Source organism: Halyomorpha halys, unplaced genomic scaffold (genome assembly GCF_000696795.3).
Source record: "Halyomorpha halys isolate HHAL.00 unplaced genomic scaffold, Hhal_1.1 Scaffold873.1, whole genome shotgun sequence".
NCBI classification, from domain to species: domain Eukaryota; kingdom Metazoa; phylum Arthropoda; class Insecta; order Hemiptera; family Pentatomidae; genus Halyomorpha; species Halyomorpha halys.
The window spans coordinates 316,624-335,468 of NW_027114633.1; the positions used below are offsets into that span (position 1 = coordinate 316,624).

General features: G+C 30.3%; 1 protein-coding gene across 9 annotated transcripts in view; it reads left to right on the top strand.

The window, feature by feature from the left end:
* Positions 1-18,845, top strand: part of Ca-alpha1T (Ca[2+]-channel protein alpha[[1]] subunit T) — a 208,485-nt gene that overhangs the window by 62,987 nt on the left and 126,653 nt on the right. The window contains exon 1 of one of the 9 annotated variants that reach the window (XM_067051778.1): positions 2,948-3,014. The exons of the other annotated variants lie outside the window; for them this stretch is intronic. Coding sequence (XP_066907879.1) covers positions 2,950-3,014 — 65 coding nt within the window. The 5' untranslated portion in view covers positions 2,948-2,949. Of the gene's footprint in view, positions 1-2,947; positions 3,015-18,845 lie in introns of those variants that run through there. 9 annotated transcript variants of the gene reach the window in all.

The window sequence follows — 18,845 nt, forward strand, 5'->3', positions numbered from 1 at the left end:
ATAAAATAAATTACTAATAATAAATCCTAAAAATTTAATTAATGAAACCTACGGTTGTCTTTTATATACTTATTATTTATGGGTTCATGTTATAGAACATATCAAGATGTAATATTCATTTAGAAAATATGAAGTTATTGAAAATTAACTTCTGAATGTACTTGATCCAAATTTATTTAATTTTGTGTGTTGATTTATAAAAACATAACTTCTTGAATTATATTTATGAAAAATATATGTTATGTTTAGTACTGATATATTAGCAATGTATATTTATTTTTTTAATTTTCCCCTTTTTCGTAATAAGTGCTTTATTAAAAAAAAAATTACTTATGAAAATATTTAGCTACTTTATTTTTGCTTCAAAATATTTTTTAAACTAAAAAAGTAATAATAAAGCTTTTATATAGTCACCTTACTGTTAAAACAACTAAATCCTAAATTTCAGATTAGGAAGTTTAGGTTTGATTTTTAATATGTTAGTTAACTTGCATAAATTCTGGTAAAACTAACTAGTTCTACGTCATAAATAGGCAAAGGTGGCTTTGCTAAGAGATTAGAAATAATTAGAAATAAGTTAAAAAAATATTTGATTATAATCACACAAATCCTTCCAATTTGAAAATTCGGATTTGAGAGGTTTTAATTGTAAGACAGACTATTTAAGGATCTTTAATTATTATTCATTTTTCTTCACCAAATGATTCTTGTAATTTTAAAATAAAAAACTTAATAAACAATATGGAATATTATCTTTCACTGGTTCTCTAAACGATATTTTAATTTTTTCCAGAACGGAAGTAACCAAATCAGTTAAATCTTTAACCAATTCACAAATTAAATTTATGGACGTGGTTTCATCTATTTTTTAAAAATTTATTTATTAAAATTCATAACTCTATTTTCATAAAAATATATCTAGTTAATCTGAAGTCAGATTACTATGGTATGATACTAACATTTTGAGAAAATACTCATTGGTAGCACTCTAATTCGTCTAAGTTTAAAATTGATTTTGATTTGTCTTAAAAAAGCTGTTCATCTTTGACATGGAAACAAAACATTTCATATTTAAGTATTGTGTTATAAATATAAAATTGATTCTTAGAAATTATTTCCTGTTCCTGAGATTCAAGATTTGGGGATGTCCCTAGATTTCCTGTAACTTGACAAAGCTGTTGGTGTGTTTCAGGGAGCTAAGAGATGAGTTCGTTATACGGGTCCGAACCACAGAGTAAGCCTCCTCGTGAATGATTCTGGGTGTAATTACAATCGATAAGTTAGCTGGATAAAAAAAGATATGGATGCAGTTTTCCCTATTTTTTTTTTTAATTTCAGAATGTGAACGCGTGATCCACATTTCGGCCACGTTCTAACGTTATTATATTGCTTATTGATGTTGATTAACAATCTATTAGACAATACATTTGACAAAGAACCAGGCAGCCAACTTCTCATCTTTAGAATTACAAACCACAATCAGTTCGTGAACGGAACGAAGACAATCCAAGAATATTTTTTTGACATATTTTAATACTTTATATTTTTCCGTGTTTAACACTTTTCAACTTTTTTCCTTTTTTATTGCATCTAATAAAATGGTTGATCCCGAAAAAGATATACTAATCTACATTTTAAACTGTTAGTATATTTAAGAATGAATATATGAATGAAAGATATAATGTTTTATATTATCTCCAAAGAATGGCAGTTAGATAGCCTCACACCAACCTTCCATAAGCTTACCGATATTTTAGACTGGTTGCAGACTTGACCTGTAGGTTTTTTTTAAAAATCAGATAGGCCGATATCTAACATTGTATTGCCCATTAAAATACTGGCCATAATTGTCAGAGTTTCTTTTTTAAATCCACCGGAGGCCTAGGTCCTTTTGTGTATGTGATGAATCGTATGATTTTTTAGATTATGTCTACTTAATACGTAGTGATATTTGAATGTTTTGAGAAACCACGGATTTCAGGGCTGTAATAACTGCGTTCTATTTCCAGCATTTTCAATTTATTTTATATTTTGTAAGATTCTATTTTATTTGTGGAAAGACTACAGTAAATAAATTTATAAAACTAATTTATTTACCACTGTTATAAATAATTATTTGAAATAAATTAATTTTATTCTTATACTTATTTTTAGTTAGAAAGGCCTATTTATCAGTTTGTCTAAATTTATTTATTTTAGTCAAATAAATATTTCTGAGGGTGTTTTAAGGACCTTTTTTTTTTTTTTTTTTTTTTGGCTCTCCGTCTTGTCTTGGGTATAGCATGCATTATGGAGCTTTCCAGACATCCCTGTCCTAAACCATTTTGCCACAGATGTATAGGCAATATCCGTTCGTGTATGGTCCCCCCAAACCAATAAAACGTTGACACACCAAAATTAAAATAATAATTAATATCTTGACTTCTTATTTGTGTTTTGGTACGTCAATATTTTGTTGATTTATGGGCACCAACCACTAAGGAACGAGTCGCGTATCTGGATCACGCTTTCACTTTAAATAAAGTAAACAACTCTATTAGCACACTGAATGCTATAATAAACTTTTCACTTTCTGATCATTCCTCTAACTGGTCGATTTGGGTGTTGTGTCAAAGTAGTCCTTCAGTCGAACACTCGTTATGTGGCTATCACTTCTTTCTCTATATAGATATCTTTGATTCTATGAAAACTTTAATTCTATAATTTTTGGATATTGAAAATATTTCTTCTATAACTTTCAAGAAAAACATCAAATGAAATTTTCCACTATTAGATTACCTTCCTTCTTAAGACTATTAACTATCTTTATTACAGTCCAAAAGTTACTTAAGAATACAATGTCAAGCTATATTTATAAAAATACAATTTCAAAAAGTGTTGTAATGATTTCGCATTTTTGTAACTTTTGGACATTTTCAACAGTAAGGTTGTTGACCTGGAGAGCCAAAGATGTCGAAAGCAAGTCACAGCCTTATTAACTTCACCTATTTCTCGTCTTCAGCATTCAGACTGAGGTTTGCATATTAGATATTGCCATGCCACCTATATCGTAAAGAATATGAAGCATTTGATGCATTATGAAGAGCAGAATTTTGTGTTGATGGATTTAATGCATTTTGATGAACTATTTAACAGGTTTTAATGAACTTTCCTAAGGGGTTCAAAAGAATGTGTTCGAGTTTTTATGTATTTAATGTTTGCAGTGGATGAATTCAATAGATTGTTGATTACTTTGTGAAGGTGTCTTTAACAAGTTACTTAGTAGTGAGTGCGTGTGTAATATTGTTATTTGAATGATTTTTGAAATGAATGCTATATTTTATATTGCACTTTATATATATTTAATTTTCTAGAAATAAGTTTTTGAATAATATTAATATGATGATAACATGTTTAAAAAAATAAATGAGATTGTCTGAGGTAATAAATCTGATTTTGAGATTTATTTGCAATAGTTGTTTGTTTTTGGTCGTCAAAAATGAATTTTTTTAAACTAATAGCAAACCATCAAATAACCGACGGTTACAGTATTTATAAGTAACAATGAATTTAATCTGTTTTATAAAAATGATTAAATTCTCGTCTATATTTTTAGACGAGAATTCTGTCGTTTTATAAAAATGATTAAATTCTCGTCTATATTTTTAGACGAGAATTCTGTCGTTTTATAAAAATGATTAAATTCTCGTCTATATTTTTAGACGAGAATTCTGTCGTTTTATAAAAATGATTAAATTATTAATTAATAAATTATTTATTGCCTATAGCTTGCTAATTCTCTTCAAATGTTTCTCTTTTTTTTTGTTTCAATAATACAACGTTATATTGTCTGTAGCTTAAGCCAGACCTCCTTCACCTACTGTGCATAATAATAAAATTTATATTATAAATATCAGTTAAATGCTATTCCCATCCATTTTAATATTCCCAGCAATTAATTATATTAATACAAAAAATTTCCCTAGAAAAAATTATGATTACAAAGTGCTAGATTGGTATCCAAAGATAACAGTCTAACCGATTTAGCTAGAAAAAATTATAATTGTCATAATAATAAAAATTGATTTACGAGTTGAAATTAAAGCATACTATAATTTATTAAATTATATTTTTTTATTAATTGATAAATATGTTTAAAAATAAAATTGTCTTAATAAAATAAATTACCAAAAATAAAAATAATAAAACCCTATCTGCAACTGCTCACCCATTGAGATATTAATCACACTAACGCTGTAGATGTGAAAGTATGTTTCGTTTCTCAAATTTTTTTTTATTATTTTTTAAATATGTTTAAAAATAAAACTGTCTTTATAATATAAATTACTTAAAATTAAATAAAACCTTACCTGTCTGAAACTGCTCATTCACTGATATATTAATCACTTTATTTAAAACATTTCACTACCGCTCTTAATACGAAATTAGGTTTCGTTTCTCAAAAATAAGTTTAAAGAAGAATTATATAGGCTTGATTTTTCATTTATATATTTGTTCAGACTAACATTTGATATTTCATACTTAAACTTTTATTTACCGCAATTGTTATTAGCTTTGAAATATCATTCATAGCATTCAGGGAATATTCTTTAGATATTTGTCTTTTTAATTCAAAATTCAATTCATATTATTTGTCCAAACCTATTTAAACTTACGGTGAAACGGCCTATGCGAAGAAAAAATACTGCTATTTGTAAAAGTTCTGAAAAAAAAACATCTCTGATTGGTGTTATAGATAAAAATATGGAGGAATAACCAAATAAAATATCAGAAAGATTTAAACGGTTATGATACCACCATTTGCCACTTTCTATGAAATAATTTGTTCCCATTTTTGAAATTTGGATTCCACCTAGCCAATGAATGGTAATAGCCTTTAACCCTTGTAATATTATTATGGTAGAAACATTTGAAAGAAATAGTGGTTTATGAAAAATAAAGTATTTAACTTGCTTTGCCTTAGCAGGAGCAAAAATGACATTTTCCAATTACTACAAACACTGGCATTTATAATTTTTATTTATGTATATTATCATTTTTATGAGTTTTTTTTATGATTTTTGTGACGGAAAACATAACCAAATGACATAGCAACAGTAGCTACTATTAATCCTAGAAGTACACTGATCCTAGAATATTCCTTCCACTTTCCATTCCATTTTCAAAATTTGTAGATCAATTCGTTCTCCTTGAAAGAATTACGCGTTATCTAACAATAATTAGGTTTTTAATTGTTAGATCTTTTAAATACGCAAAGCGTTCAGGTTATGTTTATAAGGATTCCCTTATTCTAATACAGCTGTATTAGTGACCTCTTTGAAGGGCTCCCGTGGTTAATAACAAGGTGCAGTAGCCTATTATTATTATAATCCAAAGGGCCCACACAGTGTGGCCTTGAACGGGCAAGAACCAGAAATCAAATTATTTCTCTGCCTATTATTAACCATGTGACCTATTTCTCAATGTCAGATTACGCACTCAATGTAACCCTAACGCAAAAAAATAAAGAAGCGACTTACCTCGTAAAAATGTACTTTAATTTTTCACCAAACCCGATAATATTCTAGATTTAGGCCGAAACTGGCAAAACACATGGTTTTACCACATCTAACACCCCATTCATCCAAATCTCACCATGCAAACACAAGTCTTTTTCACAAGCATTACTATCACTAAACTAAAAAACAGGTTACTGTTTTATTTTTAACGTCAATATTAGGTACCTAATATGACCTAACAGATATTTATTCCCTCCGTAACCTAGAAAAAACGAGAAAAAAAAAACTTTGGTAGGAAATTTTTAATATTCCTCAATTTGGTTAATGTTACATTTTTCACCAAACTGCTTGGTTTTCGAGATATAAACAACAATCTGATGAATACTACGTATTTTGCCCCTTTCATCCCCTCTCTGCACGTGAACCAGACGTACGAATCCTCGTCTCTTAAGGAAATATTGTACTAACAGGAGGTCACTTCTATATATTTTTAATTTTTGAGTTTTGAATTTTTTTTTTTTTTTTATCAGTCTAATTTCACTGGACTATAGATGAATTTTATTGGACAAAAAAAGTTTAAGTTTAATTTTAACTCTCATTTTATATTTAGAAGACTTGAAAGGTAAAAGTTGGATTAATGAGACATCAATACCTAGCCAGTTGGGTTTTGAAGTTTTTCACAAAATTATACTTGTTGGTCAAAGTGTATTTAATTATTTGAGTGATTTTTTTTCTTTAATAGATGGCCCATCCAAGTATTTTTTTTTTAATATTGAAAGATATTCGAACTTATTACTTGATCATTGGCAAATAATCTTCTATATTTCCAACTGATTTAAGTTACTCCCTTATTCTAAATTGCCTTGTGTAAATAATTAACGTAACACTATTTTTTCTTATTTAATATACCTAGTTTGTATATGTACATCATATACAACGATAAAACTAACGAGAGAATTATCGGCTGATACTTCACTAATTTAAAAATTAATAAACGATTTTTTATCTTACTGTACGTAGCTATTGATTTTCCTTTTTTTTTTTTTTTTTGTAGTAATGTTATCTCATTTTTTTTACCTGTATTTGAGCTACTCGTTCATATTTGTACTTGCTCAGCCTATCCTACTAAAAGGTGTACGATACTGGCCATAACGTTAATTAGAGATAGTGTCTTACAATTTTTACCATCATATGGGTAATTATTTCATACATGATATGTTTTTATATAATTATAAAATCTATTCTGACTAGTTCTGGTAAACAATGAGTCCTTATCCTATAAGATAAGCTCGTATGTGCCAAAACTTAAATAATAAATAATAATTGGGTCTCAGTTTAGACGGATTTTTTTTTTATCCTTGAATTGTTTGATTAAATGTCAGTTAGAACATTTTTAGAAGGAGCTCTGGTGCTATAAACTCTAAATTATAAAATAACTTAAACGTTTCAAAATTGAGAAATTGAAGCATTGAAAATTTTAGCACGTACAGTTTCTTTAATAGGTTCAAGATTAAAAAAAAAAAAAAATCTTACAAACTTTTCCGACAACAATTTTTCTTCCTTTTCTTCTAGCCTCTTTTTAACTAGAAAAGTATTAAAATAAATGGCTCTAGAGGAAGATAAGTGAAAAGAAGAGAAAAAAATAGGTAAGGAACGGAGAAAGGTTGCTCGAATATTGCGACCTCATCTGCATCCTCTCCTTAATCTTTTATCAGCCTTACTCCAAAGAAGGTGGAATAACTCACCTTAGAGCACTCCAATAAAATCAAATTGTTTTACATCCACTTCACAGAGAATTTAAATAAGAATGAGTCTCAATTTATAGTCCATCTGGTAAGTGCTGTGTATTTTGATAATTATTATTAAACCTAATAAAATATTCATAGACAACAATAATTATTAGTAAGAGAACACCATAGTTACTGGGTGTATTTCTTCTTGGTAGTTAATTTTTTTCTGAAATTAAATAATAAATAATCGTTATTTTTCCTGAAAGAGAAGCCAGAAGATAGGATTTATAGGGGATCTAACAAATTAATAAACATTCATAAAATCTACTGCGAAAAAATCTCTGCAAATTATCAATTTCTGTTTAAAAAAAAAAATAAACACTTTGAGCATAAAACATATAATATATATTAATGTGTTTTTTTCAAGAGATGTATTTTCATTTATGTAAGTGAATGCAATTATAAATTTAGTCTTCTGTACCAAATAATGGACATGTGGATGATTGAATATTGCCATTTTATAAGGGCAGAAACGTTTTACACTCTTAAATATAATGTCAAAAACATAAACATTTTTTGGTTTAAATTCCGCTAGGTATAATAAGGAAATTCTTCAACATTGATATCACACCACAGGTAACAAAACTTATTTTTATTTATTTATTTAATGTAATTTACAACTGTACAAAATAATAAATTCAATAAGTAAATATGTGGAATGTTTCTTTTACACATGAAAATCTTGGGAAGGAACCACCCATTGGTGGTTGTAACAAAACTAGAAAACATTTTACAATTATAACCCAAAATTTTATATTAAACTCGATCTATTATGTATTATCTGTATACAAATCGATGGTGCGTTTACTGTGTTTTGGTAGTTGTTATTTTTTTAAATTTATATTACGCCTGTACCCTATCCTTGATTCCAACCACATAATCCCAGATCACCAGTTTGGATTCCGAAAATCACACTCCAACATCCAGCAATGCCATCGTGTGGTTGATATTGTCTCGTCTTCATTGGAGCGCGGAATGTACTGCTCGGGAGTCTTTCTTGATGTAGAACAGGCTTTTGATCGAGTCTGGCACCCAGGATTGGTATACAAGATCCGTAAATTCCTACCCCCTACATACTTCCTAATTATCCGTTATTATTACTCCGACAGATTATTTCAAGTAAATTACAACGGCGCTTATTCATCTCTATTCCGTCAGTCTGCTGGTGTACCTCAGGGTAGTATCCTTGGTCCTATCCTTTATACAGTTTTCACACCTGACATCCCAACCCATCCTAACACTATCCTCACCACGTATGCCGATGACACATGTCTATTGTCAGTGAACAATGATCCTTACATTGTATCCCAAACCCTCCAACCCCACATCACCACCCTTGAAGAATGGTGCCAAAACTGGAGGATTAAAATGAATTCCAATAAATCCCACCAAATCACATTTACCCTTCGACGTAAACTCATGACCTCTTGCCCTACAGTATCCTTTAATAATACCCCACTTATTCCTGTCGAACAGATCCGTTACTTAGGACTACATCTCGACAAACGACTGACATGGAATCCTCATACAAGACTAAAAAGACAAGAAACTGCTCGTAGATTCCGACTATTGCAACATTTATTAGAGAAACGGTCTAAATTGCCAATCCATTACAAAAGACTGATCTACATGACTATTATAGGGCCTATCAGGACATACGGAGTTGAGCTTTGGGGCTCCAGTAAACCATCAAATTCCTCCAGAATCCAATCCTTACAGTCCAAAATCCTTCGTCAAATCCTTAATGCTCCTTAATTTGTCACAAATCAAGTCATCCATCAGGACCTCAATGTTCCATATGTTGCCGATTTGGCCAGAACCAGATACCGTTCCTTCCATAACAAACTTCTCAACCACCCAAATCCACTTGTTTCTAGCCTGGCTTCTCCTTCATCACCTAATAATCCTCCTAGGCGTCTGAAAGGAAGATGGCCTCGAGATCTTCTCCTCTAGAAATGTTATTGGAGTTCTATCAGTGGGTAGATTCTCCACATGTTTGTATCATGTCACTATATCACCTACAGCAAATTTACTTGTATATATGTGTATACAGTTGTAAATAACAATAAATAAATTATTTTAAAAAAATAATAATTTATTAATATATAAATTGAAAAATTTCTGAGCTTTTTGTGTTAGTAAATTTAACAAATGTATGTTTATTTGTTAGATTCCATAACTTAAAAAAAAAATGGCCGATTATTTCTTGTTTCTGTTTCTGTAAAAAAAAAAGCTCTTTTTCATTTCAAATTCAAAAGAAGGAAAACAAAAATGTAACTACTGTGAAGAAAGATACCCAGTAACTATTATAACAAGGTAGAAATTGCAAAAGAATCCACCATTAACTAGGACAAGAGGTTTCCGGAAAGGACCAAGATAAATCCGAGCATTGTGATGACGGGTTTCGTAATGATGACCACGGTCGGCCCCTTTCTTATACAATGAGCGTCATCTCTCATCCCTAGCAGTCGGCCAGCGAAAGTATCATTTTCCCTGTCAGGGGTAATAAAGCGGGTCTCACCGCACTATTTAACAGCGCTCTATCGTCTATCTGGGTCATCATCTGGTCTAGAATATGTTCAATATTTGTGTTATGATCAAAAATATAGAGAACAATTACTTGGAGAAAAAAATACACTGCATCCCGATATTATTAGCAGATTACAAAAAAAAGAAGCGGCAAGTCTCTGAAATAAGAGTAGTTGATAAACCTATCAATAATTCACCTATTTAGTCATTACAAGGGAATGAAAGTTCCTGATTATTGGCATCAGAGATTTACAGAAATAAAAGAAAATTATGATAGCGAAAGAGATTGAATTATCTCTTTGAATCTCTGAGTTTACACTTTGATATTTAAACTATTTTAAGAGGAGTCAGTGATTTATATTTTTGATTTCATCATTTTTTTTCCTAGCGACAAGACAGAAAATACAAGTTTTTTTTTAAGTTCTGAAACTTTCACTCTCATCATGTCAATATTTAATAATATCACAACAAAAAGTAAGTTAATTTTACTATTTATTGTCAGGGTATTTTCTTCCTCCGCCATAATGGGCAATGAATGACTTTTCATTTTATTTAACTTTAGGTGGTGTCCTACCGCGTTCTTCTTTATCCTTTTCAGACATCTACGTTCGCCCTCTCTCTTGGTTTGATTATTATGATTGTGACGTATACAATCAGGAAGAGAGGGCCTGTTGGCTGGCTTCTTGCCACGTCTTCTTTGCTTTAATTTCAAGCGTGATCGATTGCTGCGATGCTGATATTATTTCCTCATTTATCTCCATCCTCCAAATTCTTAAATCCTTGTCCCATTTTGGGCTGGCTATCTCCCTGATAACTTCATGGTGTTCACATAACACAATTGTGTTAAATTTAACGTGGTAGTATAAAAATGGGTCGTAATAACGCATACGGGGATTATCTAGAAGTAATAACGTTTTCTAACCCAAAATTAATGTTTTAACTCCGTAGGGGCCACCTTGAAATAAAAATCAACCCCTCCCTGCTGGCCGGATTTGAATTGCGACTCCAAGGTGCTCAGGCTTCAACTCCCATGGCTACAAACGGGCTAACAGAGCTATACTTATTTATTTGTTTTATGATATACGGAGTGAGGGAGGAATTATCTAAAGATAACCAACCTTTTCTAATCATAGTGGAGGGTTAAGCATTTATTTTTTGGGCCTGGAAAAACAAAAGTTGAACTCTCAGGCCAGATTCGACCCGGTGCCGCTGTAGTCACGAAGCAGTCGCTTAACTCCCTCAGCTACAAACATCCCTCTGTAATAGAGCTGTAGTTGTACTCGAACGAGAAACTTGGAGCTCGATAAATATATAGTCCTGAAATGCTAGTAGGGGCCAATATTGCCCTTTAATGCGAACCCTACCACTTCACTTTTGGCACAGCTCATGGGTTCAATGTTTGTCAAAATAAAGACTTTGAATATCTGTGGATTTACTTTTAACTTTTTAAGTAACTTTTTGCCTTAAGACCAAATGTTATTTCATTTGTGCACATGTGTACGGAATACATTTTGTTTTATAAAATAATGAGGAAGTTATTCATTCAGTTATTACATCAATCCAAAGAAAAGGAATGCAATATTAACAAAAGTGAGTAAGGTTGTGTCCAAAAAGGAGATTACCGAAAACAGTAAAATACGCATTCCATGCAACTAATATTTTTTTGGCGATTAAAGGAATTTAATTAGATTTGTTTAAAATGTTAAAAATATTGGCTGAAGTAAAGATCAGTATTGAGGTTAAAAGTAATATTCCTGTTCCTAAAACAAAACAAAAAGAAAGAAAAACTATAATACACAAACATTAGATAATTGCTTAAACAAAAACCTAAAAAAGCTATTTAGTTCAATTTATTAATTTATCCAAAAAAAATAATGTTTCAGAGTAAAAAAAAAAAATCAATCAAAAAAAATCTCTACTATATGCCCTGTGATTAGTGGCATCATCAAAATTCTATACAATGTGGATAGTCGTAGTTCTCGAGATCCACCAGTACCCAAACCATTTTAAACATTTTATAGTACAGGGATAATACAGTATTTGAGTATTTTCTCCTAATATTCTTACCATCATCTATATGATAATCTAATAATTTGGCCGTAATTTTGGATGTTCCCTCTTATATAAATATACATCTGATTGTGGTTGAAATGAATATTACTACTTTTAAAATAATTAATTTTCGTCGAAACGTCGGCATAAAATAAATAAATATGGTTTTGTTTATTTATGTTGTTCTTTGCTGACAGCACCCCCCGACAAACTTCTCCAAGAAGAAAATAATTAATTTTATCAATAGTATTCGATTCTCGTTCCAGGAGCAGACATGTTACTAAGCATTATTTCTGAAATGACCTCTAATAATATGAAAATAGAAGGTATCTTATTCACTACTTTCTGAAAAATCTAGATAAATTTGTAAGTGTTAAGAAATATCTTTAGACGTTGAAGAGATTTGAAGCAATGTATCCATTCAGGTTGTGCAGTAAGGCTGAATCGAAGGCGTATTCTATATCACGAAATAATCCAAGCTTTATTCACATGTGATAGAAAGAATCGAAGCACTAGGACTTTTTTATGAAATATTCGATGCCTTTTCAATAATAATATGAGTTTCTATAGAATAGTTATATGATTTTAGTATACAGTAAGTGATATCACCGAAGCATAAATTACTTTAACAAATAATTAGTAAAAATCTCCCTTTTTTTCTTCATTTTGATAAATTCGTTTGTTGGGTAATGTAAGAATTTAAGATAAAGTATGCTTGAGTTTTCTTTGACTTTTTTTTTTGTAACTACTTATGTATACATTCCATGCCTCCAAATTATCTTTGTTATTAAAAATATCTTTATACATATTATTTCCAAGTTTTTGTAAGATGTAGATTTATAATAAAAATTAGTACATTATTGAATATATATTCATTAAACTAATCAAAAGAAGTGAGGAATAAATATGCGATACGAATTGCAACTTGATGATTAATTATTTCCTAAGAAAAGGAATATAAAAATAAAGCTTTTTGAATTTTTTTTTGTTTCGAATATATATTCCTAAATAACATTTGAATTGTATTGACTTTCTTGCCAATTTGAAACTTGGCAAACAGCTGACGAATTGTTTTTCTATTAAATTTTTGGTTAGAGAAATTTTTTTGAGAGTAAAACCTCGAATTTCAGGAGAGATTTAAATTTTTTTCGTGGTTAAAATGGAAATAAAAAAATATCCCAATATTAATAATATTAGTGTAGATTACACATTTAAAATGGAAGTAAGAGCCGAAACATAGCCTAATTATGTTTATAATCCACATAATGTTTTAGTTGCTGAGTAATTTAACCATTATATTAATTTAATGCTACAAAAATATCTTCAGTGTTGTGAATGAGTTCATTTCTAGCTTTTTTGACAACATTAAAGATTTTTTTTTTTAATAAAAAGAACGCCTTTCCAAATCCCAAAACGGACGGCATTTTGTAATACATTGTAAACCACGTTTGTAAAACTCCTAGGAAAATAATAAAAATAAAAATTAAGTTTCTTTATTTTTCTAAATATTAAAAAAATATGATATGTGTGAAATAGAGAAAAAAAATTGTATAAGTTGTTTCAATCAAATAGAATAATTTAAACCTGCTGTTACATAAAGTATGTTTAAAACCGTGACAAATCTAATATTATGTCCAATGCTACAATTTTATAATCAGAATTATCAGCATCCATGGATTTATTTTGACAAAGAGTGATCAATGGACTGAGAGCTCTGGCCAGAGTAATCCATTCTTCACCTGATGGTCTGTATGACTGTATCTCATATATTATCGTCAGTCCATGTCAATCTGTTAACCATCAATCCCATATACCACTCTCACAATGATCATGACTTTAAAAGTGGCATTAAATTAAATTTTATTATTTCAATATTTCGATTAATATTAATATTTTTATTAAAAGTTGATGTATGAAGTGTATACTCCTAAATATAAAAGTGATATCCGGTTTAAGATCTTGCGTGCGGGTATCGATTTATTAACATATTACAGTTTATTTATATGTTTTCGAAGATGAAGAAAATAAATATTAAATTGATTTTATTATCGCGCGCATTCGTATCGGTTTTATTTTAACTTTTAGTTTTTCTGCAAAGATCAAATATGTTCAAATGAATGAAATTCACATATGAGTTAAATTACATGAAATTGTAATCGCAATTACTAATAGTCAATAAGTAATTATAACTAGAATAGCAATCACGTCGCAACAAGAAGCAATTGCAATTACAGTAATTGTGTGTGTATACATATAAATTTTATATGTTTTTATTGGCGCGTTTCTTCGATTATGACAGTTACAAATTCCATCAGCTATTGATTCCCAGTTGTTTTATTTAATTTTAAAAATTTTTCCTAAAATTTGTACCCAAAAACATTGCTACATCACGTTACTAGTTATAATTTCCCATACACAGAGGGTCTAGCACATTAAATTCATCTTTCACTAAATCGCATTTCTTTAACTCCAATTAAAGAAAAACAAAGAATTGTCGATTTATTACGATAAACATCTTATAAAGGCTAAGATGAGAATTATTAAACAACTAAAATTATTAAAACAACCAAAAAGTTTTTTTTATATAATATCTCAAAAGTTGGGTCTAACGGGGAACTTTATTTAATACTAAATGAGTCATATCTCCTTTGATTTGAAATATTTATGATGATTATTTATTGAAAAATAATAAATCCAGTTTAGAGCATTTGAAATACAGGTTGGTATATTATTAGACAGTACTGTCTATTTTATTTCCTGGAAAAACTAATTTGTTTAATGGATTTAGTAATCCTCCTCACCATTGGAACTTTTACGGCCTTTTAATATTTCATGGAGGAAGCCAATCCTCCAAAGTAAATCAGCGTGGATGGTTGGGTAAGAAAGAAAGAAATAAGGATTAAATTGTTAAAGGCCAATCGAGATAAAATGCTGGCAATCCGCGTGGAAGTTATTGCTTTATAATAGAGCTTTGAGGGAGAGAGATAGGAGACGCTAAGTCCAATCCTGGGGGGAGAGCGACGTTGATGAATTGGGACTCTGCTGTGATTTGGGGGGCCATCGCTTCGGTAATAGAATAATCTATCTCTTTCGTCTCCAAGCGGTTTCCTGTTACCTCCGCATTGTCTGAATATGCGTCCGTTCACGGCTTCTGTTTTGTCAGATAGTAGGGCATTATTCACGCCTTACCAAATATCAATTCATTCAATTTCTATAAAATAGCCAGTTATCACCATTTCTGAATTTTGAAACCTTTATGTTTCTGTATACTTGTTTTTAATTGAAATAATCGTTAAGCCTATATTGGATAGTAAATTTCATAAAGAAATTTAAAAAAAAAAAATTAAAATCTCTACTGCTACAACCCATGAAGGTGTTTGGGTCCAATAGTTTGTAAGGAAGTAATGCTTCGGTCGTGCTTGGAGGTGATTTGGTCAAAATCAAGCTCGACCGCCCAGATTTTCACCCATTTAAGAGTACCCAATTTATGAGGCTAGGTGGACCCATGTGGTTGACTCACGGCTACAGTGTAACAGTAAATAATTTTCTTTGGATCCAACGGATTCCAACTCGGGTTCCTTGGAGTTATTAACATCGTTCCTTACCATACTACCACCGCGCTCTCCATCAGAAAGAAATAAGAAATCGATATTAAAAAATATATAAAAATCAAGAGGTAAAGATTTATTTTAATATTTAATTTAATTTGACTTCACTTATTCATTTTACACAATTAAATGATTATTTATCGCAACAAAAATCATTTCTTTTCTAAGGAATTATATCCATGATCTATAAAGAATTTCAATATCGCGAAGCCTGCTTAAATGAATCAATAATACAAATAATCAATGAAAATCCATTACGTAAAATAAAGCAGTATAATTACAATAAATTCTAATCGACAAAACGTAGTATCTCAAAACCGATAATGACCAACTCACATTGATTTTATTATTATTATTATTATTTTTGTTTATTATTATTATAAATGCAACTAAAGTTTAAGTTTTTTTATGTTACCATTAAATTCGAAAATATATTCAAGCTGATGTAAAATACTATCGGACACTTGTGTTTCCAAGACTTTAAAAGTTTTTGTTATAAATATTTTTTTCATAGGATTTTTTTCTTTTAATTACTGATTCTAAATATTCTCTAAATATTGTAAATTCGACGATTTATTTGTTACTTAATAACTCAATTTTTGCAACCATGGAAATGTTCATATAAGTTACAGTCTTTGAGCTGTGCAATGTCAGCTGATGGAGGGCTATATTGACTGACCGAGAACCATATCAGCTGTATAGTAACGTATAGCGTGAGTATATTGAAGGTCATTTTTCAGTTTCTTGGCAGCAAATGATCAAATTTTTATAAAGTAAAGTTGATGTTTTATGAAGACCAAGGTTAAGTCATAAAGTTTTGGTGAGAGTAATATGACCCTACCTCCTACATAAAAAAAAAATTTTATTCCTGAAAACATGATGTAATTAATTGAACAAACACAAGGAGTCTAGAGTACAGAATTATTTCCATGCATTACTATGGTACTTTTAATAAGGGACGTGACGGCCGTGTGTGTTGGGGTGCTAGGTTCTGAACGTTGTGGGTTTGATTCCCACCTGGGGCAGATAATATTTATTTTCGGCGGTCCTGAAAAATCAATCTTGACACTCCCACCTTGTATAGTACGCGGAAGCGAATCGGGCATATTTTAGTTTTTATTTAAATACCAAATTCAACCCGAAATTAACATCTCATAACGATAATAATAAAGAAAATATATTTACATTTATATGAATTCACTTAAATTACCGAAACTGAAGATATTTAGGGAATGCTTACAGAGCTAAATTTTCCTCAAATTACACCCTCTCGTGACAAGAATTCCTCCTTGGCAGAGGGTGATGCCGAGGAAAGAAATAACAAATAGGGGTTGGTGACAGACAGCTGACATATTGCAACTAAACGAATGTCACGCAGCTAATGGGCTGTGGTCTCCACTCCTTGTCTTGAATTTGAACAGGGCATCTGGGCTCTGTGTCACATTGTCTAGTTAAGTCGCTTCCATTACAGTTATTTGGCTTTTCTCAAAAACATTTAATTTTAAAGACATTGCCATTGACACTTTAACTATGTCATTAGTTGGATGTAATTTCAATATTCTTTTGCAAATAACATTTATATACATTACTAACTTTTTAATATTTAAAAAAATAAATGTTTCATGCTAATGACAAAATAAAATATTTAAGAAAAAGAAAATAATATATTTAGGAAATAAATGATTAAAAACTCATTAAAGTGGGAACTCAACTTTTTTTTATTATTTTTGTTTTCACATTCTTTTATATACTTTCAGGCATTATTAATAGAGCTAACATTATCATTTCACAACCTATTTACTGAGAAATAAACATCAAATGATTACAAAATGTCGTGTATACAAAAAAGTATTAATGAAATAATTAAGAAAAAAAATTAAATTTATACTAATACAACTCATGAGGGTTAGGTGTGCAGTACTTTGTAAGGAAGAACTGTTACTAGAACAACGGTTGTGCAAGGAAATGATTTGGTCAGAATCATGCTCTACCGCCAGGTTTTTACCCAATTAAGAGTACCTACATTATGAGGCTGGGTAGACCATGGAGGGCTCTGGAACCCACAGGGCTGACTCATAGCTACTGTGAAACAAAAAATAATTATCTGCCACAGTCAGATTCAAACCCCGGTCCTTAGAGTTAGTAACACAGTGCCCAACCAATGCGCTGCACACTTCCAAATGGAACAATATCAAAGTGAAGAACATCTTAAACACATTAATTCCTATATACATTCAGCCAGAGGAACTCTGAACCGAGATTATCACCCCACTTGTGAAGGACAGTGGAATACTAAACATTGAATAAAATATATTTTTTTGAACACAGGATATTCCTAGGGCTTAGATCATCATCAATACAGTTTGTATTAACCCTTCAAAAAACCAAAAAGAAAAGTCGTTAAGTTGAAAATGTCTTAGTGATCCCGAAGAAATTATGGTGAGTGATATGTAGGACAGAGATATATTTACTTCAGAACCTTTATAACGATTTATAACTTTATAATCTGTAATAATTTTTCTAATGTTATATTTCAACCAGCACTATGTCCCTGAGTACTCGTAGAGTTAGCCATTCTCGGAAATTATATTTTTTTGTAGTAATTTACCTGCATGAAAAAAGTACAACAGTTCAGACATGTACTTTACAAGATGTACTTTACGTTACAACAGTTCAGTCCAATATTAATAATGATGTAAAATGATTGCAACATATTTAAAACAAATTAGTGGAGGGTACGTTCTAACGACACTTTTAATCACAGATAATGTTTATTGGTAATATTAAATTTATTGCATATATATTGAAATGTTATTAAAAAACTGGTAGAGTGAGGTGGTACTGTGGTAAGGCACGATGCTACTAACTCCAAGGACACGGGTTCGAATACGGTTGGGCAGAAAATTGTTTTCTGTTATACTGTGGCCATGAGTCAACTCTGTGGGTGCTGGAGCCCTCCTGGAGTACTCTTTAGTGAGTAAAAAAAAAAACGGTCGAGAGTGATTTTCACCAAATCACCTCATTCACCCTTAACCCTTCATGAGTTATAGCGGTACGGATTTTAATTATTAAAAATCTTGTATTAATTAATTAATCCCACCTCTTTGGAATTAATTAAAATAATGAAAAATTGGTCCTAGTAAGCAATACCTACATACATGATTAATTATATGAGCAATGGAGATTATAACATTCTACCACTTATAAACCATAAAAAAATATTTATGTACATTTTATTTACTTTCGATGAACACATTCAACACAAAGATAACATATATATTTTTGTTGTCAAAGCAATAAAAGTTTACAGACACATATACAGTTATATTTATATAATAGTTATACTTTTATACATACATACACACACA